General features: G+C 46.8%; 1 protein-coding gene and 1 long non-coding RNA gene across 14 annotated transcripts in view; one reads left to right on the forward strand and one right to left on the reverse strand.

Annotated features, from left to right (window-relative positions):
• The window catches only part of RAPGEF1 (Rap guanine nucleotide exchange factor 1), a 111,134-nt gene that overhangs the window by 75,533 nt on the left and 13,006 nt on the right, over positions 1-22,595 (forward strand). For 6 of the 13 annotated variants that reach the window (XR_014543971.1, XR_014543972.1, XR_014543973.1 and 3 more), the window contains 7 exons: positions 8,499-8,789; positions 10,104-10,196; positions 13,307-13,395; positions 14,310-14,421; positions 16,680-16,755; positions 17,647-17,731; positions 22,145-22,237. Coding sequence is in view for 9 of the 13 variants with exons in the window: in XM_083596856.1 (XP_083452982.1) it covers positions 8,499-8,789; positions 10,104-10,196; positions 13,307-13,395; positions 14,310-14,421; positions 16,680-16,755; positions 17,647-17,731; positions 22,145-22,237 (839 nt within the window). In the remaining 4 variants the exon portion in view is untranslated. The remainder of the gene's footprint in view (positions 1-8,498; positions 8,790-10,103; positions 10,197-13,306; positions 13,396-14,309; positions 14,422-16,679; positions 16,756-17,646; positions 17,732-22,144; positions 22,238-22,595) is intronic. The other 7 variants (XR_014543974.1, XM_083596860.1, XM_083596861.1 and 4 more) reach the window with 3 other exon arrangements.
• Positions 1,812-8,785, reverse strand: LOC310754743. The gene is made up of 4 exons (XR_014543983.1): positions 8,699-8,785; positions 3,299-4,583; positions 2,544-2,667; positions 1,812-2,368 (listed from the first exon to the last, which is right to left on the reverse strand). It is a non-coding gene; the product is annotated as an uncharacterized lncRNA (long non-coding RNA).

The following is a 22,595-nucleotide window of genomic DNA, read 5'->3' on the forward strand; positions in this document are numbered from 1 at the left end:
TGCACTACTTTGTACCACTTTAAACAGTCATGGCTTCATCCACAGAATCCTAGGAACTGTAACTTGTTAAAGGTGTTGGGAGTTATTAGGAGACCCCTTACTTTCCTCATGAAGCTACAATTCCCAAAGTTCCCTGGGACAAGGAATTGATTGTTAAACCACTGTACCATACAGCATTCCTAACGCTCATCCAATTAGTGGGACAAGTCCTACCACACCCCTCTCAAAGGTGAGCATCACAGTAGAGGCTTGCTTCACCACCAAGGGTCTGAGTAATAAAAACTGTCTAACCTGAGGCCTGAAAGCTCCCTAGCAAGAGCATTCCACAAACTGGGCGGGTAAGGGCAGGCGCCACTGAAAAGGGCTTGTTCTCATGGGGTCACTCCATACCGGCCTCAGTCAAAGCACACAGAGAAAAGCCTCTGATGAAGACCACAATGTCTGGGCTGGTCCTTCAGGTAAGCTCCACACCTTGCATCCAGCAGGGATATATGGGAGGAAGGGAAGAGGTGGCTAGTAGCTGACAGGAGTGGGGACATTTGCCAGGAAGTCCCATGATGAGAAACACCCTTAGCCAATGGGGAGATATGCTGGGAGTTGTAGTCCAACAACATCTAGGGATCCAAGGTTGAATGGTACTTACCTAACCTATTCTGAACGTCATCTCTCCACGTCCTCTGCAGGGGCCTATTCTAGCTCTGCTGCTTGCAAGCCTTGAAATTAGATTTGACTCTTAGGCTTTCTGCATCCAGAACCACATGCTGTATTGCCCACCCATCCATTGCCTTTGAAAATCAACTGTGTAATAAATGAGGGTGCATAGAGGATCTTTCCTAGTTCCATCCCAGTAGCTCCTTCTGCGCCATTTTGTTTCCTTCCCTGGTGATGTTCAGTTGATTTTTGGAATATTTTGGAGTATACTTTCTTCCTTCTCTATCAGGACTAGAATCTTTCAGCCTCCCCCAACTCTCTGCAGCTGTTTGCATAAGCCCCAACCTGCACAAGCAGTGGTCAGGGATGATGAGAATTGTAGTTCATTTGCTTTCCCTTAACCTGGTATCCTCCAGGCATGGTTAGACTACAGCTCCCATCAGCCCCAGCTAATGTAACCAATGGTCAGCGGTGATGGGAGTTGGAGTCCCGACAACTTCTGGAGGTACCATGATGAGGGAGGTTGCTCTGTGGCAGCAGTGGAATTCAGCCACTGAAAATGAGTGTCACTTTTGCTGGCTCTCTGAAATAAGGCCTCATCTTCACTATGCATTTAAAGCAGTAGTGTTCTTGTGAAGAAGGCAGGGTAGAGAAAAGTTCCAGGAGCTGGTTTTACATAGGGATGTAAAAGAAATGCATTTTTGTTTGTTTTAATAAGAAAATACCTAATTTCCACTTCTCCAGATTTTGCAATGCAGTTATCTAGTAAAACAATACATACAAAAATGCTGTATATTAGGAGAAATTGCTTGCAAAAACATGTTTATTAGACAAAAACTGCATACAAAAAATATAGTCATTAGAAATTTGCATTAAAATATTGATGAATTTTCTTGAGGAGAACTGATCTTAAGACTTGAAAAATGAAGAATGTAGAAAACCAATATGATAGATTTTGTTTATTTAGTAGAGGGCAGTCTCCTTACCCATTCTGCTTGTGAGAACAAAAAAATAAATAAAAATGCCAGCCCCAGCTCCTTAGGTTGGTAGTGAAATGGAACTATTACCCCGCAGGTGGGTGAGCAGTGCCTTAAGATCACCCTTTCCCCCTTAGCAAAAACGGGATTGAAGCTGAGAAAGAGAGTGATTTTCTTGGGAAGTTAGATGACATTGTGTCAGAGCCAAATGTCACCCTGCACTTTCCTGTGTGTTTTCCTGTCACTTATAGTGCCATTTATTTGTTTTAATCTTTTGGCAAACTAGGCTTATGGCCCAAGATCCTCCCAATCAGCTATAATTCTGCAACCTTTGGCAGTATGAATCATGCCCCAAAGTAACAACTGTTGGTCTTCATTCAGCTAGCTTTCTATTTAAAACAAAAACAAACACACAATCTCTTTCTCTGACCCTAGGCTGATTTTGGCTGACCATTTCATCTTTATTATTTAAAAGCCCTTGTCTTCCAAAGCTTCTGTTTTGTATTGCTTCAGTTCTGCTTTCCCACTGGAGAATTGCTCACTTGACAGAGGAGCCCTTGCTGGGGGGTTTCCAGGCCACAGTCAGCTGTTGACTTTAACCCATCTGACCCTGCAGGAGGCAGAGGAGGGGGAGAACCCACAGGCGCCGGACAGCTTCCAAGTTTAAATCCTCAGCTGCGATTTGTTAAGCTTCTAGCAATTCTGTGGACTGGATGGTCCCTCTTCCTGGCTATTGGATCCTTCAAAGAAAGAAAGAAGTGTGGGCTAAGGGGTGGAAGCACCAGTGTTTTCTGGAGAGGTTTGCTTTGCTTTGGCTTATCAGTGAGGAGGATATCCAGGTAGACAAAAGACCTAAAGTCTTCTCAGCCACGCCCTCCGGCACATATAGACACACGCATATTGTTAAATACTTGCTTCATAATTGGCACTGGTCCCAGCATGACTGCATAGTTAAGATTCCACTGCCTGATTCCAGACATGCTGATCTGCTCCAAGGAGGGGCGGGGACAGTCCCTCGAGAAATCATAACAGTAGCCTCCTTCAAGAAATAAAATAAAAAATTGTACCCAGGCAATGCTCTGTGTGTGTGTGTGTGTGTGTGTGTGTGTGCGCGCGCGCGCATGCGCTTCTGCAAGCTCAGTAAATTTTGCAACCATATTTGCATAAATTCTGCAACAAGTCTGCATTTAGCTCTGTTCGGCAGCATTGTTCTGAGTTTGCCAGGTGAGGAGGAGGGGCACCCCATTAGGCAGAGGAGCAAAGCTCCCACCTACCCCCAGACCACTAGGAATTGTATTTGCACACACCCACTAGAAACATTTCTGTTTAAACCCAAATGTTAGAAAACTGATGCAAGTTTTAATCTGTTTTTAGTCTATTCTTAGTTTGACTTTTCAAAAGTCTTAAATTATTGTTATTTTTCTTATTGATAATTTTATTGTTTCATCTTTTTTTGGAAAATTACTTTGAGGGTTGTTGGCGGTTTTTTTACAATCCAGCATTGTATGCATTTTATTAGGTGGGTGGGTGGATGGATGGATGGCCGTCATTGAGATTTCAGCAGACATTGCCCGTATATTTTCCAGTATCTGTTGACAGGCATAAGAACTAGAAACTTTTTTAGAAAGGAAAGAAAGAAAGAAAGACAGTTAAGTCTGGCCAGATTGTACCCTTTGCGGCTCTTCAGTCCTGAATTGATATTTCTAACTTATTTCCTTTTATTCTTGTGTGATGATGCTGGTTCTATTATCAGTTCCATCTTTCATTCCTGGTTGCTTGGGACCTGCTAAAACAGAAGGGACAAAGATGGACAGCAGTAGCTCTCCAGGGTCTAAGGCAGGGGATGTCCCCAGACCGAGCTTGAGTTGCCATCAAGGGTTGAACCTAAGGTCTCCCTCACGCAAGCGCTGGATTATGCAGAAACCCAATAAGTTGCTTTGTACCAAGTCAAACCTTTGGTCCATCTAGCTCAGTATGACCTACCCTGACTGGCAGCAGCTTTTCAGGGTTTCAGGCAGGGGACCTTCCCAGCTATACCTGGAGATGCCACTGGGCATTGAACATGGGACCTTCTGCATGCAGAATAGGTGCTTCGTCACTGAATTACTATCCTTCATCTAAATGTAATGTAAGACTATAGTCTTCATGATTCAGAATAGAAGATGCTGGGGATAGAGGCTGTGTCCTTTGGCATGCAGAGCCAGTGCTCTTAACTACTGAGCTTTCCACTAAAACAGAGAGTAAGAGAGCATGCGTGTGCAGTGAAATAACTAGATCCTGAACAGGACGCCCTCCAACCTACAACTTCCACAAATCTCTCCCCAGTAGGCTGAGCTGATCACGCCAAAGGTATCAGGCAGCCTGGGCCAGCAGAATGGGATTTGCTGAGCTAGGGTGATGTCATGAGCCAGGAGTCTTAACTGGGGATTTAATGTTTTCGGGCCAGGCAGGCACGAGAGACTCTCCAAACTGCTGTCCGTGACCCAGAATCAATATGGAGATTAGGGCTGTCGGGGTTACTGAGGCAGCACCAAAGGCTGATGGTGCAGGACCCCTCCACCCACCCCCTGCACACAACATTCCCACTGGCTCTGCTCATCTGGAACAAAGCAGGGAGGGAGGGGCAAGAAGAGCCTCATCTGGAAACCAGTATCTTCCTCTTATGCCTCTCCTTCCCCCCTCCATACACCTTTAGTTTCAGCCACCCAGATTACCCCCCTGCCGCCCCCCCCCCCCGCTTACCCTCTTCTCAATTCTTTATGCATGGAAAATCCAGTCAAGTCCCAAAGACAGGAGATGGGAGACGGTCTTGGGCAGGCTGCGCTCGATTCGGGAAAGGGGAAAACTGCTCCATCAGTAGACGGTCGGGAGGTAAAGTGTGAGCCGCCGGCTTCTCTGTCTTGGGTGGGACCTTTTTTTAGCCTTCTAGTAGCAGGGCAGGCTGCATGTGGGTTTCTGTCCAGACAGTGGGCAGAAAAAGAACAATGGATCAAGGAAGATAGCAAGGGGTGGCTGCCAGCAATTTATTTATTGATTGCATTTCATATAGCACTTTTTCCTCCAAGGAGCTCAAGATTTTTTTCTTTATTTCCTAACACTTATGTAGATTATCTGTAAAAGCAGCTATTTAAAGCATTCAGAGATGGTCCCATGGTTCTGCCCCCTCCCTGCTTAACCTCACAACTACCCTGTGAGGTAAATTAGGCTGAGCGACAGTGACTAGCCCAGGGAGTTTCATGGCCGAGTGAGGATTTGAACTCTGGGCTCCCAGGTCCTGGTTCAACACTCTAACCATTATACTGCACTGGCTGCCCAGTTGCAATTAGATGTACTTAGACATTGGGAGTGAGGACTTGGGGATAAAGCTAGAACTAGCTATTTTACAAGACCTGTACAGTGTTTGCTTTTCCTTTGCAAGTAATCAGTCTCTTGCATGTTGCAGCAGCTACTCTATGGAACTCCCTACCTGTTGGTGTCAGATAGGAGCCTTCCCTGTTTCCTGTTCCTGCTAAAAACTTCTTTTGCTTAGGCCAACCTATTTAGGCACATCATTTTATTATGTACGTGTGTGTGTCTGTGTGTAACTGTTGGTTTTGCCTATTTTCTGGTAATCCTTTTATATCTACTGGTTTTTAAATAGTCTCTTTTTATTGCTAGTTTTTAATAAATATATTATACCATAGTTATGTAAAGCTTTTTAGAGATTTTTACATTATTGTTGTTGTCGTCATCATTATCATTATGTGGTACATACATTTTGCTAACTGAATGAATGAATGAAAGAAAAGTTGGGTTTTGAGGGAGAGATTTGAAGTGGAGAGAGCAAAATAACATGTAGGAAGTTTTGGGGTGGAGTTGCAGGCATAAGGGGCAATGGCGGAGGGTGGGGTTTAAGGTAATAAATTACACTGTTCCTGATTTGGGGTGTGAGTCATGTGCCAGCAAGTTTTGGTTGTACTTAGATTTGCGGAAGCTGACCCCCTTCTACAAAAGATCAGACTTTTGTGATAAGGAAAGTGAAGGGGAAATGCACCGAAAAGTGTGGGGCAACCCAGTGTCATCTTTCCTCCCTGTAAACGAATTAGAATGAACACTCACTAAATAGCCAATGAAGCCTAATTTCCTTAGCAAATCAGGATGAGTGCTCAATGGACAGGTTGTCTGTTAGCAACCTGCTTTAACTCGTAGCCCCATGAAGTCTTGCAAATGCTGGTTTTACACCTGGGGCAACTTGTTTGAATACTTTTTTTAAAGTGTGAAATTGGATCACTGTTTGTGTGTCCACCAAAATGCAGATTAGCTCTTTGTGCAAATATTGTTTTATTTTGCCCTGACATTTCACAGCTCAAGAAACTCCTGTGCCAAGTGTGCTAAGAGCCCAGCCCAACAACAATTCATTTATTGCATTCATATGTCACCTTCCTTTCTCCAAGGAGATCAAAGTGGCATGTGTGGTTCTCCCACCCACTTATTGAATCCCCATAACAACTCTATGAGGTAGGTTAGGCTGAGAGGGGTAGTGACAGGGCCCAAAGTCACCCAATGAGCTTCATGGCCAAGCAGAGATCTGAACAGTGGTCTTTCAGGCCATAGTATGACACTCTAGCCACCATACAACACTGTCAGCACCTCTCTCCTTTTTTCCCCAGTGGCAAGCACAGTTGGGAAGGCCCAGTGGTCTCTGGGACTGATCTGGTATGGCTCATTTGCCTCTTTCAAAACCCTGACACTTTCTTGAGGTCTTGTTCTGAGGTGTGCATTGTAAAACCAATTACTCCTTAACCCAAGAGAGATTAGCACACACTCTCTCTCTCACTGTGTGCATGTGTGTGTGTGTGCACGCGCGCACTGATCTTTAGAGCTGTGAAGGGAGGGAGATAGAGGGATGATCCTGTGGGCTGATTGAGGCTGATGGGAGTTTTAGTTCAAAACATCTGGAGAGTGCCTGGTTGACAGAGACATGTCTCAGCTCTTTTAATTCCACAACCTTCATAAATTATACAAATAGAGCAAATGCCATATCATCTGCTCTCCATTGTTTTTAGTAAGTTTGCATAATTTCTGCTTGTTTGACAATTCAGCCGGAGTGGCTAGAGGCTAAGCTTGGCACTGAAGCCCCCCTAGATCTTACCCAGCAGTCCCCCTTCTGGTATCTTTGCATCAATAAGGATTAGAGCCTTCTTTTGTTTTTAACAAATCCTTAAAACTTTGAATGTACCATTCTAGTGGGAGTTTGTCCTCTTAGGGCAACAGCAGAGGCATGAATTGCTGTACTCTTTTTGATGCCTGCTAAAAACGTTGTTGTTTAGGCAAGCCTATCAATACATTTTCATAGATGCCGTTCCAAGCTTATTCTGTTTTTATGTAATATCAGAATTGCCCCCAGCCAGCATCAGGCTCTTATCAAGAAGCAGATCCTAGCACCCACTATGGACACATGTCGAAAAGAAGGCGATGCCCGGGATTTCATGTGGGTGCAGCCAAGTGTTGTGTGTGCCATGTGCAAAGGAAATAGTTACTTCTGTACCAAGGAAAGCAGGTTTCTATGAATTCTGTAACTCATGCAAAGCAATTTTCCAAATTCTGACTCTGCTATTTAGGGCTAAATTTACTTGGTGGGACTCTGGAGCCCTGCGGCCTAACAACTGCAAACCCTAGCTGCAGATGCTGAATTTCCTCTGGGCATTGTCCTTGCATGTTCCAGCTTATTTTTGAAGCCATATGGACTAGCACCTTTAAAAAAAGAAAACATACTGCACACTACCAGAGACCTGTGCATTCTGTGATTCCACGACAGTCCAGAAAAAGCAGACAAAGTGGTCTTAGATACAGGGAGTTCAGCTTCATGAAAATCTCTTTTAAAAATTCTTATTATACTGAAAGTTACTAACCCGTGTGGTTGCAAAATTAATGGCAAGCTTGTAAGTGTATGGGCAGTGCCTGTTGACACATCAGAGTCCAGGTGGTTTACTGGACAACAGTATCAATGGTCAAGAGTAAATGCTTCCTCTGTAGCTAAGTACTGTTCAGTAACAACTCCTCTTGTTCACCGTAGATGACTGGGAATTTTATGCAGGCAAGAGAGCAGGCTGGTGGAAGAATGACAGATCTTTCCATTCCTCATCAACTAGTCCACTTGGTTTTGTGCTGGCTCCAGATGAAGGGAATTTTCCTCTCACCTCTGTCTCTCCTCCACCAGTCTGCTAGATAGAAGGCATTTAAAGAAGCAATTAGTAGTCTGCTAAGAGGTTGATATCATAAATTTTCATGCTGGCTGGAAAAGAAGAGGACCTCCCCCTCTTCTGCAGCCATCATGAGAACACAACCTAGTAAAAAAGAACAAGAAGGAGTGAGCAAACTAGTTACTTTTTTGAGTTTTTTACAAGTCTGGCTCACTGACTTGTGAAATCTAGAGTGCTTTTGTTTTGTTTTGGTTTGGTTTTTGTTTTGTTTTTAAAAAGCAAAATAGATTGTGCAGAATAGGAGAGGAATATGTAGATATTCTCGATTTGCATCATGATATGTGGACTGCAGAATGCCACTTCCTGTGGTACGGAATGTTTCATTTATTTGTTAGTGCACATAGTCCCAGCTATGCCCTCCAGTTCATTTTTTTGGGGGGCATGGCAGGAACATTAAAAGAATAGAGAAGGGAGGAAGGAGGCTGATGCGTTGGTGTCGCCTTGGCCGTGGACCGCTTTGCCTAGAGCTGACGTTGTGACTTTGCCTAGAGCTGTTGTTGATCTAATTTCTTTTCTCTTTTCTCTGTCTCTCTTCCTCTCCTTTCCCCCTGCTCCCCAAATCCCTCCCCATTGGCTTGGCCCTTTTACTTCTCCACCACTGTTGCTGTCTTCTCCCCACCCACTGCAGTACAAATCGGTGTTCAGGTCTTTCTCCCAAGACTTTGTGCCTCGCAGCCAAGTTTCCATCCCTCCTTTTCTCTCATCTGCCTCCACCGCCTCCTCCCTGCCTCTGTGCTTCCCACCTGCACACCAGTCTCCGAACTCTGACCTGGCAGCAGGGTCTGCCGCAGCCGGCCAGCCTCTCGGCCTTGCAGATGGCGGGGTTACCTCTTCCTCTCAGGAGAGCAGCTTTAGTGGGACTGCTTCTGTCTGCCTTCCTTCTGAAACCTCTTTCACTGATTCTCTCCAGACATCTTCGGTGAGAACTCCTTGGCCGTTCGAGGCAACCTCTCTGTTGTAGGCTGCTTAGGTTGCCTTGTGCACTGTGTTGATCATGATGGGGGGGTGTTGCGTGTTAGATGGCTGGAAAGAGAGCAAGGTGGGCATGCCTGAAATCAGCCTTGCAAGCTTAATCTGCAAAAGCTGCCAGCCAGCTCACCAGCACTTTGGCCACACCCATCTAGTAGCAGCAATGGTTGGTGCTCATTGAGACTGGTGGGGTGGAGGTAAGGAGCACAACCTGCAGGAGAGGCCACCGCCCCAAGTGATCCTGATTATTTTAATTTTGAGAGTCTGGTGGCTCTTCCCTCATGCAGGTTGTCTTCCCTGCTCCCCTCTCTACGAATATTCAGCTGCATGCCAAATTTGGAAACCAAGAGACTAATCGCTAAAACCGTTTACCTTGATGTGGGGGGTAGGATGCATAGAATATTCTAAGGCACAAAAGGAGTCATTCCCAATCTGCATGTCATGAGAGGCTCTGTAGGTCCAGAGCACCTACCCATAAAAGACCCACTCATCTCACTTCTGTATGAGTTGTTCTTCTGTTTGCCTCCTTCCAGTGAAGCAGTACATCCCAATCAGTGCCGCAGTTAGGTAATTTTAGAGTGGTCTTAGGGAGGCTCACCTCTTTAGATGGCAGTATTGTGCATTAGGTCACTTGCTGCAGGCTAGAGTAATCTAACACCGGTGCTTTTTTGAGGGGGGACGTCCTGCTCAGTCTGCTGATTGGAACCCTGGGCATCTTCCCCAAAGTCATAAGGACCAAGACCAGTAATGCATTTTGGAACACTGTGATGGCAATGGGGGGACACTTCCCTGAACGCGGGGAGAGTCTTGCCCTTACACATTCTAAAAGTGAACCTTTTCAGGTGACAGTGTGAAGTCTCCCTCCGAATATAATTCAGAAGGAACGTTCATCTCTGCCATCCGAAGCTGGTATCTGCTTGTGTCAGCCCTCCACACAGATTAGTCACTTGGTTTTCAAGAGACCCATTTCCCAGCTGCGATGCTCCTCACGCCTTGTATGCACACTCATTAATGCATCCTGAAATATATATATATTTTGGGGGGGTCAGCTTTTAAGAGGTGGGAAATTGCTCCGTTGGAAAGACCCTGAAACTGAATGAATGCCGTAAATTCTCTCCGCCTGCCACCTTTAAGTTTTTTTGGGGGAGGGTCTCAGCCCTGTGAGCCCAGACTGCTCGCTTTGCTGAATGGACTGTGCTCAGCCCACAAAGCTCACCCACCCACCAAGCCAGTCACCCACTTTCTTCCATCCTGTCTCCTGTAGAGTGAAAACGCCAGTGAGGAGGCAGGGGAGGGTGAATACGTCAATCTGTATTCCTCCAGTCAGAGCAACGGGGAACTCCCTCACTCTGAAGGAGTAAGTAAAACTGCGGTTGGGGGAGACCTTTTTGCCAATATGTCTGGTGGGGCCTGCATGCTGGCTGGGCTGCTGTCGGAGAGGGGAGTGGCGCTTCTCGCAAAGCCTTTCTCCAGCCATGCGGTGCCTTGGGTTACTCCCAAGTAGGCCTGTCTGTTGGTGTGTGGGCTGCTCAGTGCTATTTGCTGGTGTTGCGCATGGCTCTTAGGGATTTGGGGAGCGTTTTTTCAAATAGGCCTTGTGTTCTCTCTCCTCACCCCCCCGTGCCACTTACCATGTGCTTTTGCGGTGCCTTCCCTCCCCCCCCCCCCCCCCGCTGTAAAACACTATGATAATTGGCTTCTATTTATATTTGATGAAACATTGCATTCATACATGGATATGAAAGGAAGATGCTTTGTACCTGCTGTTCTGTGCTCAACAGAGATATATGCCCAAGTTGGGTGTTGAATGAATCAGCTAAATGGGGCCACCTCTTTGGAAAACCAAATAATCAAAACTGTATTTTAACACAGTTCAACTAAGTGACATCCTCTGCAATGGAGGCAAATGAAAAAGGTCTCAGGCCTTCAGAGCCATAGAGGAGGGACAGCTCACTCATTTTAAACCCAGGTGTTTTTCTGTTTTACTAGGAACTCCCAAGATCCAAACATAGGCAACAGACATTTACAGTTGAAAGATCCTGAGTCTAGGAATTGATTTTGAATACCAGTACTGAACTGAGGCCACAGGCCCTTCTGCACACTCCCACACACCCAAACTAGCTTATGGTTATCTTCCCCTGTTCCACATGTAAGCTTTCTACATTTCAGCAATATAATATAAAGGTGGATGGGAGGACGACGATGGCATTTTGTCGTTGCCTTTGCTAAACAATCCTTTCTGATCTGCTTGAAATCAACCAGAGATATACCAGTAGATCCCAAACTACCCTTCCAACCCCATCCCGGTTTAAGCATTGTGATGACATTCTGGGGCCTTGAAATAATGTGATCAGAAAAGAGTCCAGTCACTTAGTTGTTATATCGTTATCTGGATACTAAAAGTGAACTCTCAGTGTGTGTGGGGGGGGTGCTCGCATGCGTCTGCATAAACAAGGTATCACTATCCATGCCCAAGTGGAAGGCGGGGTGGGGAGGGGGACTCTGAAGATTTACAGAAATATAGAAAATTTGGGTGGAGGGTGTTGGGAGGACTCTGTTCAGGAGTGCAGAAAGAGAGAAGACCTAAGCATTCTCAGCGGGCAAATATTATTAAATAATAAAAGGAGGGGTGGAATGGAGTACTCCAGCAAGGGCATTGTTGGCTGTTTAGAGCTCTTCCTCCACCCCCTTCCCACTGTGATTGGCCAATGCCCTTCTCCATTTCATGTCCGAACTTCCTCTTCCTTTCCGTGCACCAAAGTGATTCACACTTGTGGTTCGTGATACGGTCATAGAAGATGGCGGACACTAAGGAAGGCAGGTGCGGCCTGGCTGAGGTGGGGGGGGAGGGCAGAGCCTCAGTCACCCTAAGGACCACTCCTCGCCATGTTTGGGTAACCAGTTGCAAAGGAGGAACCGCGGGGAGGGCTATTCTTTTAGACAGAAAGCATAGAAGAGGAGATATCAGGAGCTGCACTTTTCCCACTGCTCATCTCTGTGTTTCTAGTTGTGGGGGTCTAATCCAGCACTTGAAATAAAGTGTAACCCTTTGGTGGCAGCAGAGACTTGTACTTTCTACCTCCTCCTGTGCTTTCCTGCTTAGAGGTGGCCTGCAGCTGTAGTCCATGTCCACTAATTGGGAGGGGCCCTCTGGTCAGTGGCAGAGCCTCATGGATGCAAGTGAGGGGGGAGGATGAGAGAATGCCTGGTGGCTCAGCCATGTCCTAATGGACTTTTCAGTACCGAGATAATAGCCAAGGATCTCATCAAGCCAAGTAGGAAGTAATCTTCCCATTCCTGCTACTTAGTTCTGGCCCATCACCCTGAGATGGAAGCTTATTAAGCCTGGAACTTGGCACTCCCAAGTGGCAGGGGGAGGGCGGGAGTGATGAGGGGTTTTCAACTTCCTCCAAATGAGGGATTTGTTTATGCATGACCCTGATTTCTGCTGGGCTGGGAAGCAACAGCTCTTCACTCCGCTCATTGCTGTCAGATAACACCCACCCACCCACTCCGTGATGCAATTTTAAAAGGTACATCGATGTTGCTCACATGTGGCTGTTACGGACTTTGTTGAATATTTGCCCAAATCCAATGGGTTGGTACCCAGTTGGCAATGATCTTAAAACTTGCCAATGGTGATTGGCGTTCGATTTCATGTCACAATGACTCAAAGGAAACAATAACAGCGTGTGAGTCAAGAACAGAGAACCTCTGGCCATCCAAATCTTGCTGAAATATGAATGGCAGTTCCCATCATCCCTGAACATTGGCAATGCTGACGGAGGGTCATGGGAATCTCTGCAGGGATACAGACTCCCAACCCCTGTTAGGTGACCGGGGAGCATTCTGATTTCCCCAGGTTGGATCCAGTTATGTTATACTTGAGGGTAGACCCATTGACATCAATGGGCTAAACTTCATCCTAGCTAATGATTTTAGTGGGCCTGCTCTGAGTAAGACTCAAGCTACATCCACATCATACATTTAAAGCAGTATCATACCACTTAACCAGTCATGGCTCCTCCCCAGCCCAAAAATCGTGGAAAGTGTCATTTGCTTAGGATAAAGTGTCATTTATTTAGTTGTTAGGAGACCACTATTTCCCTAACACAGCTTCAATTCTCAGAGTTCCCTGGAAAGAGGGATTGACAGATAAACCACTCTGGGATTGGTAACTCTGTCAGGGCAATATGGTTGCCTAGCAACTCTCAACACACTTTACAAACTACACTTCCCAGGATTCTTTGAGGGAAGCTGTGACTCTTTAAAGTGGTTTGGTAATACTTTAAATGTATAGTGCAGATGGGGCCTTCGTTGGATACAACCCCCATTCTAACTGAGTTGTGCGTATTCTGTTGGTGTGTTTAATTTGTACAGGTGGGTTAATTAGACACTGCACCTTGAGTTGGCACCCCTGGTGAGAGGTCCTGTGTTAATAACGCAAAGCTTGTTTCTCTTTGGCAGGAATCCCCAGCAATAAAAGACTGTCATGCCAAGGACTCTGCTTCTCTGAGCAGCACCCAAGGGAAGGAGAACCAAGATGAGAGTGAAAGGTGGGACTCCTGTTGCCTCTGTTGATGTGTTTAGGGTAATCAGTTTGCTGGATTTATGCATCTTCTCCCTCAGGAAAAAGTCCACAAGAAATTTACAATGCAGTTTTGCAAAAGAATAAGTATTATTACCAGCTGGCTGTGTTTTCTCAAGATGCAACTCATGCCTTCATATGTTTGAAATCTGCCATCCACAACTGGAGATGGAATCTTGGTTGGAATTATTATTATTATTATTATTATTATTATTATTATTATTATTATTATATTTCCATTTGACTGGGTTGCACACCCAACAGGGCTGCCTTCAGGTGTCTTCTAAAAGTCAGATAGTTGTTTATTTCCCTGACATCTGACAGGAGGGCATTGCACAAGGCAGGTGCCACTACCGAGAAGGCCCTCTGCCTGGTCCCCTATAACCTCACTTCTCACCAAGAGGGAGCTGCCAGAAGATTTGCTGGAAGGGATGTAGGGGTGTCAAAAAACTTTTATCCTGGGGCTGGCAGGCTCAGCGGAGCAGCTTGGCCAAACTTCAAAACCGAGGGCTGGGAAATGGAAGGCGGGGGCGGGGGGCTGGGCTCACGTCCCATATTCTTGAGTATAGAAGCTCAACATTTCCACCATGGCTCCTTTGAGTCTGTATCAGTCAGCTTGTCATCATAAGGCAGGCTTCCCCCTCATAACACCATGAAGACTAGAACCTTCTCCTCCCCCCCACCCCACAAAACATACTTTTCTCATGTGTGTTCATCTCCATCCCTTGTTAGCTTTGCCTTATCTCCACCCATAATCAATATGTTGATTGTGACCTCCTTTGGTCAGAGACCTACCTCTTGCTTATGTTAACATTTCTTGGAAACACCAGCTACACTGTGGGCTAGGAACTTGGCAATAACTATCTCTTGTTCCGCACCCAGGCAACAGAAGTCAGCAGAATCTTCAGAGTCTTCCCAACCGGAGGAGGAAGTAGATGAACTGTCCTTGACTGACCACAATGAAATCATGGCCAGGTTGACATTGAAGCAAGAGGTTAGTCCAGCAGCCGCGTGGCTTTTATGCTATCATATTCAGGCTCGAATCAAATTGGATTGAATGCTAAACCAAATGTCAGAGCTGAACCCTTGAGCTAATATTTTCGTGTTAGCAAGCAGCACAGCTGAGTGTCCTTTCGTTTCACACAGAACCTTACTACTGGATGGGACTTGTAGTCGTAAAACAAGTTACTAGACCTTAGGGCCGCTACAAGTTTTGAAACTGTGAAGAAACTTGTATTGACCTGGGGAGTGAAGAGTTAACATCATCAGAGGCCCAACCCCCAAAAGCATGCTTCTGCTGTCACTACTAGTGTAAACTTTCTTTAATTGTAAGTGGTCCTTGACAGCCGATTGTCAAGCAGAAAAGTGTTCTGCATTGGGTGCTATGAACACACACTTTGAAACTTATCTCCCCCCCCCCCGCCATTGAACTAGAAACTTTGCTTTCTTTTAAAATGAAAGCTGTAGTTCTTGGGGTGCCACAAACTGCATGCTAGCACACAAGCAATGCTTGACAAGCAGACTTGATTCCCAGTTATTCCCCTAAATGGCTGCTTTAGGTAAGAGAGAGAGAGAGAGAGAGAGAGAGAGAGAGAGAGAGAGAGAGGGAGGGAGGGAGGGAGGGAGGGAGGGAGGGAGGGAGGGAGGGAGGGAGGAAGGAAGGAAGGAAGGAAGGAAGGAAGGAAGGAAGAAAGAAAGAAAGAAAGAAAGAAAGAAAGAAAGGAAGAAAGGAAGAAAGAAAGAAAGAAAGAAAGAAAGAAAGAAAGAAAGAAAGAAAGAAAGCCCCAGTGGGTCCTCTGCCAGGCAGCCTGGCTCACTTGCTTTCCTGGGGCTCCAGGGAATGAGGCTGGGCCTTTGAAGCTCTCAGACTGTCAAGAGGTCCTGTCTGGAAGAGAGCAGCGATTGATCATTTGTGGGCACAATGCTGCATGTGTTTTTTGAGCAGGAGGCAGGAGAAGTGCTCTAGCCAGCCACGATCCGCCAGCAGGCAGGGAGAAGCCATTACTCATATCTTAAGTGGAATTCCAGGAGCCTTGCCAGAGAAATAGCTCAAGGATTGTGTCATGAACATAATTTCTCTGATAGATGCTGGTAGCCATCCACCAGCCCTCCTGGTGTTCTTTTCTATGAAGAGCCAGGCGCCATTTTGACGTCTTTTGCACATGTAACGCTTTAAAATCAGGTCTGTGTGGCTTCTTCCCCCACTGCTCAAAAAATCATTCCTCTAATTCAGGTGTGGGAAAACTATGATCCTCCAGCTGTTGCTGAACTACAGTTCCCAACAGCCCCAGCAAGCGTGATCAGTGGCCAGGGATGATGCAAATTGTAGTTTGGGGGCATCTGTGGGGTCACAGGTCCTCCCTACACATCCTTGCCTAATGCAAGGATGGGCAATCTATGAGTAACTTCAGAATGTCTGAATGTAATCACTGCATCCCTGTGGGGTCTGCATGGGCTTTCCAAGTAACATCTTTATACTTAATCTGTTTCACTCAGCCTTTTGATGTACACCTCGAAGATCTGATCAAATTGTTCCTTGTGGTGGTGGGATCTGGCTCACGATACACCAAAGCCCACTCATACTGGCCCCCACGTAACCTCCAGTGACACACACATAGATTTTCCTTCTCCTCACAAGCCTCAAGAGTTCACAGGTGTCTGCCCACTCCCTTTAAGTCTGACAAAACAAAGTCAAGTTTGGGCTGGAGGTCACCTCCAGGGTGATAGCAAGCCCAAATATCTCCCCACCCCCCTGCTCAAGACTCGGCATGCAGCGTGAGGAATTTCTGTGTGGCTTACTAGTCTGTTCAGGCACCAGGGTCTCCCAGAAGGCAAAGGCAGGGGCTCAACTCACTTCGCAAGCAGAAGGCCCCAGGTTCAATTCCTGGTGTTTTCAGGCAGAGCTAGGGTTGCCATGTGTCCTCTTTTTCCAGGACACGTCCTCTTTTTCAGGGGTGAAATTTGGGACAAATTGCATTTATTTGCGTTGAATGGCCATCATAGCGTCCCCTTTTTTGCTCTTCCAAGTATGGCAACCCTAGCTGAGAGAAACCCCCTACCTGAACCCCAGAGATCTGATTGAAGTTGGTCCTGATCTCTTGGGTGATGGACTGAGTCTGTATAAGGCAGCTTCTTGTCACAGATGACAATGTTGAAAATGGACCCGTGGTCTAACCTGGTGTGAAGCAGGTTTCCTTAGTTCCTGCGGAGCCACCTGAAGCACAATCTCCATTTGTTTTGCTTCTCATACAGGGCGACGACGGACCAGATGTTCGTGGCGGTTCGGGCGACATCCTCTTGGTCCACGCCACAGAGACCGACAGGAAAGGTATCACAGAAGTGAGAGTGGCTTGCTGAAAACTCCTCACATCACTTGTCACGTTTTGCAGATCAGGGCAGGCAGGATCCTTGAATCAGAGGCAACACGCAAAGGAGGATTCTGCTTAGCTGCAATCAGACAAGAGATAACATTCGCTGCAACAGTTATAGTTGTGTGCATCTGCGGAAGGGAGCGTGTTAGCTCCCAGTCTGCAAGTGGGGCCACTGTAGATTTCATTGGGGTATGCGGGCTTGTTGTTTGCATATTGTCAGTCATTTCCATTTACAGTACAGTTCTGATTGTTGTTTTTGCTTAGTAAGAGCTTCGAAGTTGACTCTGCACTGCTCACATATTAAATTTGACTGCATTCTACCCAGCTAGGTTCCACTCAAGAATTGGCTCATTGAAGTTAATGTACCTAAGCATCTTATCAATTTCTGTGGGTCTACTCTGAGTAAGACACAACACACTGAATGGTAACTAGATTCCCATGCAACTGAACACGCTGAAGTTGCCCTTCTTTACTGTGATATTGTTTGCTACAACATCTCTTGTCTTGATTGATTTTGAGAGTTGTATTGGAGCATCATGATGAAGAGTGGGTGAGAAATTTAATAGATACAGTTATTAGCAACAACAACAACACTGTGGTTTGGGTGTTAGGGTTGTGCCTTAGAGTCATGTGTTCCAATTCTCTCTCTGCCTTCCTGACCCCCTAACCATGATCTGGGTAAACAGAGACCGTGTGTTTCTATTTGATTCTTCCCCTTAGGCATGCTTAGTAGGACGGATGAGCGTTGTAGTCCAAAACATTGAGAGGGCACCATATTGGGTGAAAGCTGTTCTGTTGATTGACAGGTGTCTTATCTTTTCTTCTCTTCCTTCTTTTGTCCTCAACAGATTTGGTGCTGTACTGTGAGGCCTTTTTGACCACTTACCGCACATTCATCACACCTGAAGACCTCATCAAAAAACTGCAATACAGATATCCTTTCAAACACTCAGCAAATCTCCCCACCCCTCTCTCCCCTGCCCAAATTGTGCAGTGTGTCTGCCTTCCAAGAGGCAGAACCACTAGTCAGTTTAGAACAGTGTCAGTGTGGCCCTTCCGTAGCACATTGGCAGAATATCTGCTTTACGTGCAGAAGGTCTCAATCGCCAACATCTCCAGGTAAAAGACTCCTGCTTGAAATCCTAAAGAACTGATGCCGGACACTCTATTGTCTAGTTAGATGGACCATTGGTCCGACTCAGCATTAGGCAGTTCCTTAGGTTCCTATTTAAAATCAACTTCTTTTCAGGAACATGAGGACCAGATCCTTGCTTTCATTTTAGGGGAAAGGCCATAGCTCAGGGCACCCGCTTTACATGCAGAAGGTCCCAAGTCCATTCTCCATCCTCTCCAGAGAATGTCCTCTCGCCTGAAACCCTGGAGAGCCACTGTCAGTCAGTCTGGGCAGTACTAAGCTAGGTAGAAGGCAGCTTTCTATATTCCTTTGGGTTGTCAGTTGCACCCAAAGATTCAAAAGAAGGTGGTGTGAAGAAGCTTGAGGTTTCTCTCTCCTTCCACCCCCCAGGAACCAGGTTGTAAGAAGAGGAATTTGTGAAGACTGGAGTCTTTGGACAAAAATAAGGGAATATTTAGATTTCCATTTGAGCTAGAAGGGGACCATTGCACTGTGGCCACTCCCTGGATGCTGTTGTGTTTTCTCTCCTTAGGCATCCATCACATTCACAAGCTGAGACACAGCTATATTTTGAAATTTGCACTTTTCTGAATTTTGTGATGCAGCTCTCCAACCCAAAAGCGGGCACAGAAAATGGGGGGTGGATTGGGGGTGGGAAACCTCCACCCTTTGGGCCAATCTTGGCGCACCAAGGGGGACCAGTTTCCCCACAAATAAAGCCCACCCACTGTCTTCACTGGTGATGTCAGCTGATGGGCAGGAACTTCTCCTTTAAGTGAGCTGCAGGAGAGCAAGCAGAGAAAAGGCTAAAGAAGCCTGTGAAGTGCAGGCTTCTTACCCGTTCTCTCCCCACCACCTGCTTCAAGGAGAAGTGCTTAGTGGGACCATAGCAGGGAACCTGCATACAGAGCTACATATATATCAGGAGAAATGTGCATGGAAGTCGCTTGCAGTTTTCACACAGACTTTTTCGGCGGGGGGCATGTGTAAGTAGATGCAGGAATGAGTTGATCTGAACCTTAAAAACGAAAATCAGAGAGTAACCAGAATTGACAGATTTATCCATCAGGATCTTTCATAAGGGTTACCGTTTCTCTTTAAGGTTTCAGAGTAGATGGCAGTTCTTGCCAATCCCTCTCCTCCCTACAACCATCTTCTTCAGTTCTGGGGACCAAATGAAGCCCTTCAGGCCTCTCTTGTCTGACCTTTGGAACTATCTCCAGGTCACAACTCTTCTCTTCAGGACACACACATACATCTCTCACTGGCCTTGCAACAAAATCTGAGTTCTTTTGCCAAGCTGGAATGCATCCTTGAACTCTGATAGTGCCTCTTGCTTGCCTGGTTGGAGGGTAGAGTGTTGTGTGTGTGTGCACGCGCATGTGTGTGTGTGTGTGTAGGAACTTGCCTAATGTACAAAGATAAATTTTACATCCATTCCTCTGCCCATTCTTGCCACTGGCCCTCCTGTGTGGCCCCCACAAGGTATCCCATTAGGGAATATGGTCCTTGGGCTGCAAATGGCTCCCTGCCCTCAATCTTTCTGCAACGGTAGTGGTTTTGTGTCTCTCATTCTCCTCTCCCCACCTTCCCTTCCACTGCACACAAAGGGAGTGATGCCTTCCCTTAGTGTTGCAGAATGCCATCCTTTCTGCCTTTGTCCTAGGGCGATATATTTTTCTAAACCACCCACGTTCTCCACTTGAGCGCACAGGCCTTGTGGCTTTGCCGGTCGTGTGCCAGCGTGTTCCAGAGGCATGGTGCCACACCTGGCTCATCACTGCCACCTGCTGCCAAGAAATGGCCCCTGCTGCTGCTGATTAATGTGACGCAGCAGCCTCTGCACTGCCCTCCTCCCAGCTGTCGGTGGAAATCCTTTGCTCGTGGCCAGAAGCTATAAATCTATGCTCCCATCTGCACAGGCAGGAGTAATAATAATAATAATAATAATAATTTATTATTTGTACCCCGCCCATCTGGCTGGGTTTCCCCAGCCACTCTGGGCGGCTTCCAACAAAGATGAAAGATACACTAAAATGTCACCTATTAAAAACTTCCCTGAACAGGGCTGCCTTCAGATGTCTTCTGAATGTCAGGTAGATGTTTATCGTTTTGACATCTGATGGGAGGGCGTTCCACAGGGCGGACGCCACTACTGAGAAGGCCCTCTGCCTGGTTCCCTGTAACTTGGCCTCTCGCAGTGAGGGAACCGCCAGGAGGCCCTCGGAGCTGGACCTCAGTGTCCGGGCAGAACGATGGGGGAGGAGACGCTCCTTCAGATATACTGGACCGAGGCCATTTAGGGCTTTAAAGGTCAGCACCAACACTTTGAATTGTGCTCGGAAACGTACTGGGAGCCAATGTAGGTCTTTCAAGACCGGTGTTATATGGTCTCGGCGGCCGCTCCCAGTCACCAGTCTAGCTGCCGCATTCTGGATTAGTTGTAGTTTCCGGGTCACCTTCAAAGGTAGCCCCACGTAGAGCGCATTGCAGTAGTCCAAGCAGGAGATAACCAGAGCATGTACCACTCTGGCGAGACAGTCTGCAGGCAGATAGGGTCTCAGCCTACGTACCAGATGGAGCTGGTAAACAGCTGCCCTGGATACAGATTTGACCTGTGCCTCCATGGACAGCTGTGAGTCCAAAATGACTCCCAGGCTGTGCACTTGGTCCTTCAGGGGCACAGTTACCCCATTCAGGACCAGGGAATCTTCCACACCTGCCCGCCTCCTGTCCCCCAAAAACAGTACTTCTGTCTTGTCAGGATTCAACCTCAATCTGTTAGCCGCCATCCATCCTCCAACCGCTTCCAGACACTCACACAGGACCTTCACCGCCTTCACTGGTTCTGATTTAAAAGAGAGGTAGAGCTGGGTATCATCCGCATACTGATGAACACCCAGCCCAAACCTCCTGATGATCTCTCCCAGTGGCTGCATGTAAATGTTGAAAAGCATGGGGGAGAGGACAGAACCCTGAGGCACCCCACAAGTGAGAGCCCAGGGGTCTGAACACTCATCCCCCACCACCACTTTCTGAACACGGCCCAGGAGGAAGGAGCGGAACCACTGTATGACAGTGCCCCCAGCTCCCAGCCCCTCAAGACGGTCCAGAAGGATATTATGGTCGATGGTATCAAACGCCGCTGAGAGATCCAGCAGAACTAGGAAACAGCTCTCACCTTTGTCCCTAGCCCGCCAGAGATCATCAACCAGTGTGACCAAGGCAGTTTCAGTCCCATGATGAGGCCTGAATCCCGACTGGAAGGGATCCAAATGGTCCGCTTCTTCCAGGCGTGCCTGGAGTGAGAGCAGCAGCATTCTCCTCTCAGGCAGAAGGCAGGAATGAAGCTGTGTGTGTGTGTGTGTGTGTGTGTGTGTGTGTGTCTGTGTGAGAGAGAGAGAAGCCCCTGTTCACTTTTATTTCTGCATCTCCTTTCTTTCTGTGACACCTCTCAGGGCTGAGGGTTATTAGAACTGTGCTTTTAAATCTGATTTGCCTTATAGGTTTCAAGCTGAATGAGAAGCAGAAGCTTTGGAATAGTAGTAGTAGTAGTAAGAATAAGAATAAGAATATTTATACCCCATCCATCTGACTGAGTTTCCCCAGCCACTCTGGAAGCAGCACTGTGCCTTGGGAATAGGGATGGCCAACGGACTGCTGAGCTTTTCTTTTGTAATTATGACGACTAGCAACTGGCTATTATTTTTGCAGTGTCCTTGGGTGCATGTGAATCCCGGCATGTCAGCCAGGAGCTCTGGGTACGAGTCTTAGTGGAATGGGGTCTTTGAGCTCTTTGGGAGAAGCTGGATTTGACCTTACCTGGGAGCATTTACAGCCAAGCCGGGCCAGGGAGAACCAAACAGGTTTCCTAGGTGGGCAGAGTTATCCTGGAACCAGGAAGATACATGTAACTGTTTCTTCTTAGCCTGCTGCAGCCCAGGAATTGGGATCACTTGGCCCTCCAGATGTTGCTAGACTCCAGCTCCCATTATCCCCTGCCAGCATGTCCAGGGGTGATGGGAGTTGTAGTCTTGTGTCATCTGGACTGGCAACAGGTTGGTGATGCTTGAGTTTAATACTTCTCCCTGAGGCTGCTCACCCAGGTTCACAACTGGAGGGTTCACTGTAAGGTGCCTTAAGGTGTTCTGCATTGGTTTGGTCCCTGCAACTCAGCTATGTCATGTTAGTCCTTTAACTTGCCCCTCAACATATGAGAAATTCTGCCACTGTCCAGACACCTTCAAGAAGCGAGTAAGCAAGAACACCTTCTTCGTCCTGGTCCGAGTTGTGGATGAGCTGTGGTGAGCGAGTTTTTTCTCACTTTCTAATCACAGTTGCATGGATCTGAAATGCCAATCATTGCACCACATGGAAGAGATTTATCCTCACTCCCTTTGCAAGGTTACCCAGGGCAATGGACAGAAGTCCCTACAGTTTGTGCTGATGAGAAACTACTGCAACCCAATCACCACTACTGCTGGTCTTTATGTATTTTTCAAAGCATTAAACATGCATTAAGACAATAGAGAAGTTATTAGATCTGCACCATTTAGCTGCTTCACAGCACAGATTTTGGGGCAGATGATAAGAGCAGCTGCTTTCCTAAGTGGCACCATGCTTCATAACAGATGCAGAAAACAGAACTTTTTCTGCTGTGAT

Source organism: Podarcis filfolensis (genome assembly GCF_964270895.1).
Source record: "Podarcis filfolensis genome assembly, chromosome: Z".
NCBI classification, from domain to species: Eukaryota; Metazoa; Chordata; class Lepidosauria; order Squamata; family Lacertidae; genus Podarcis; species Podarcis filfolensis.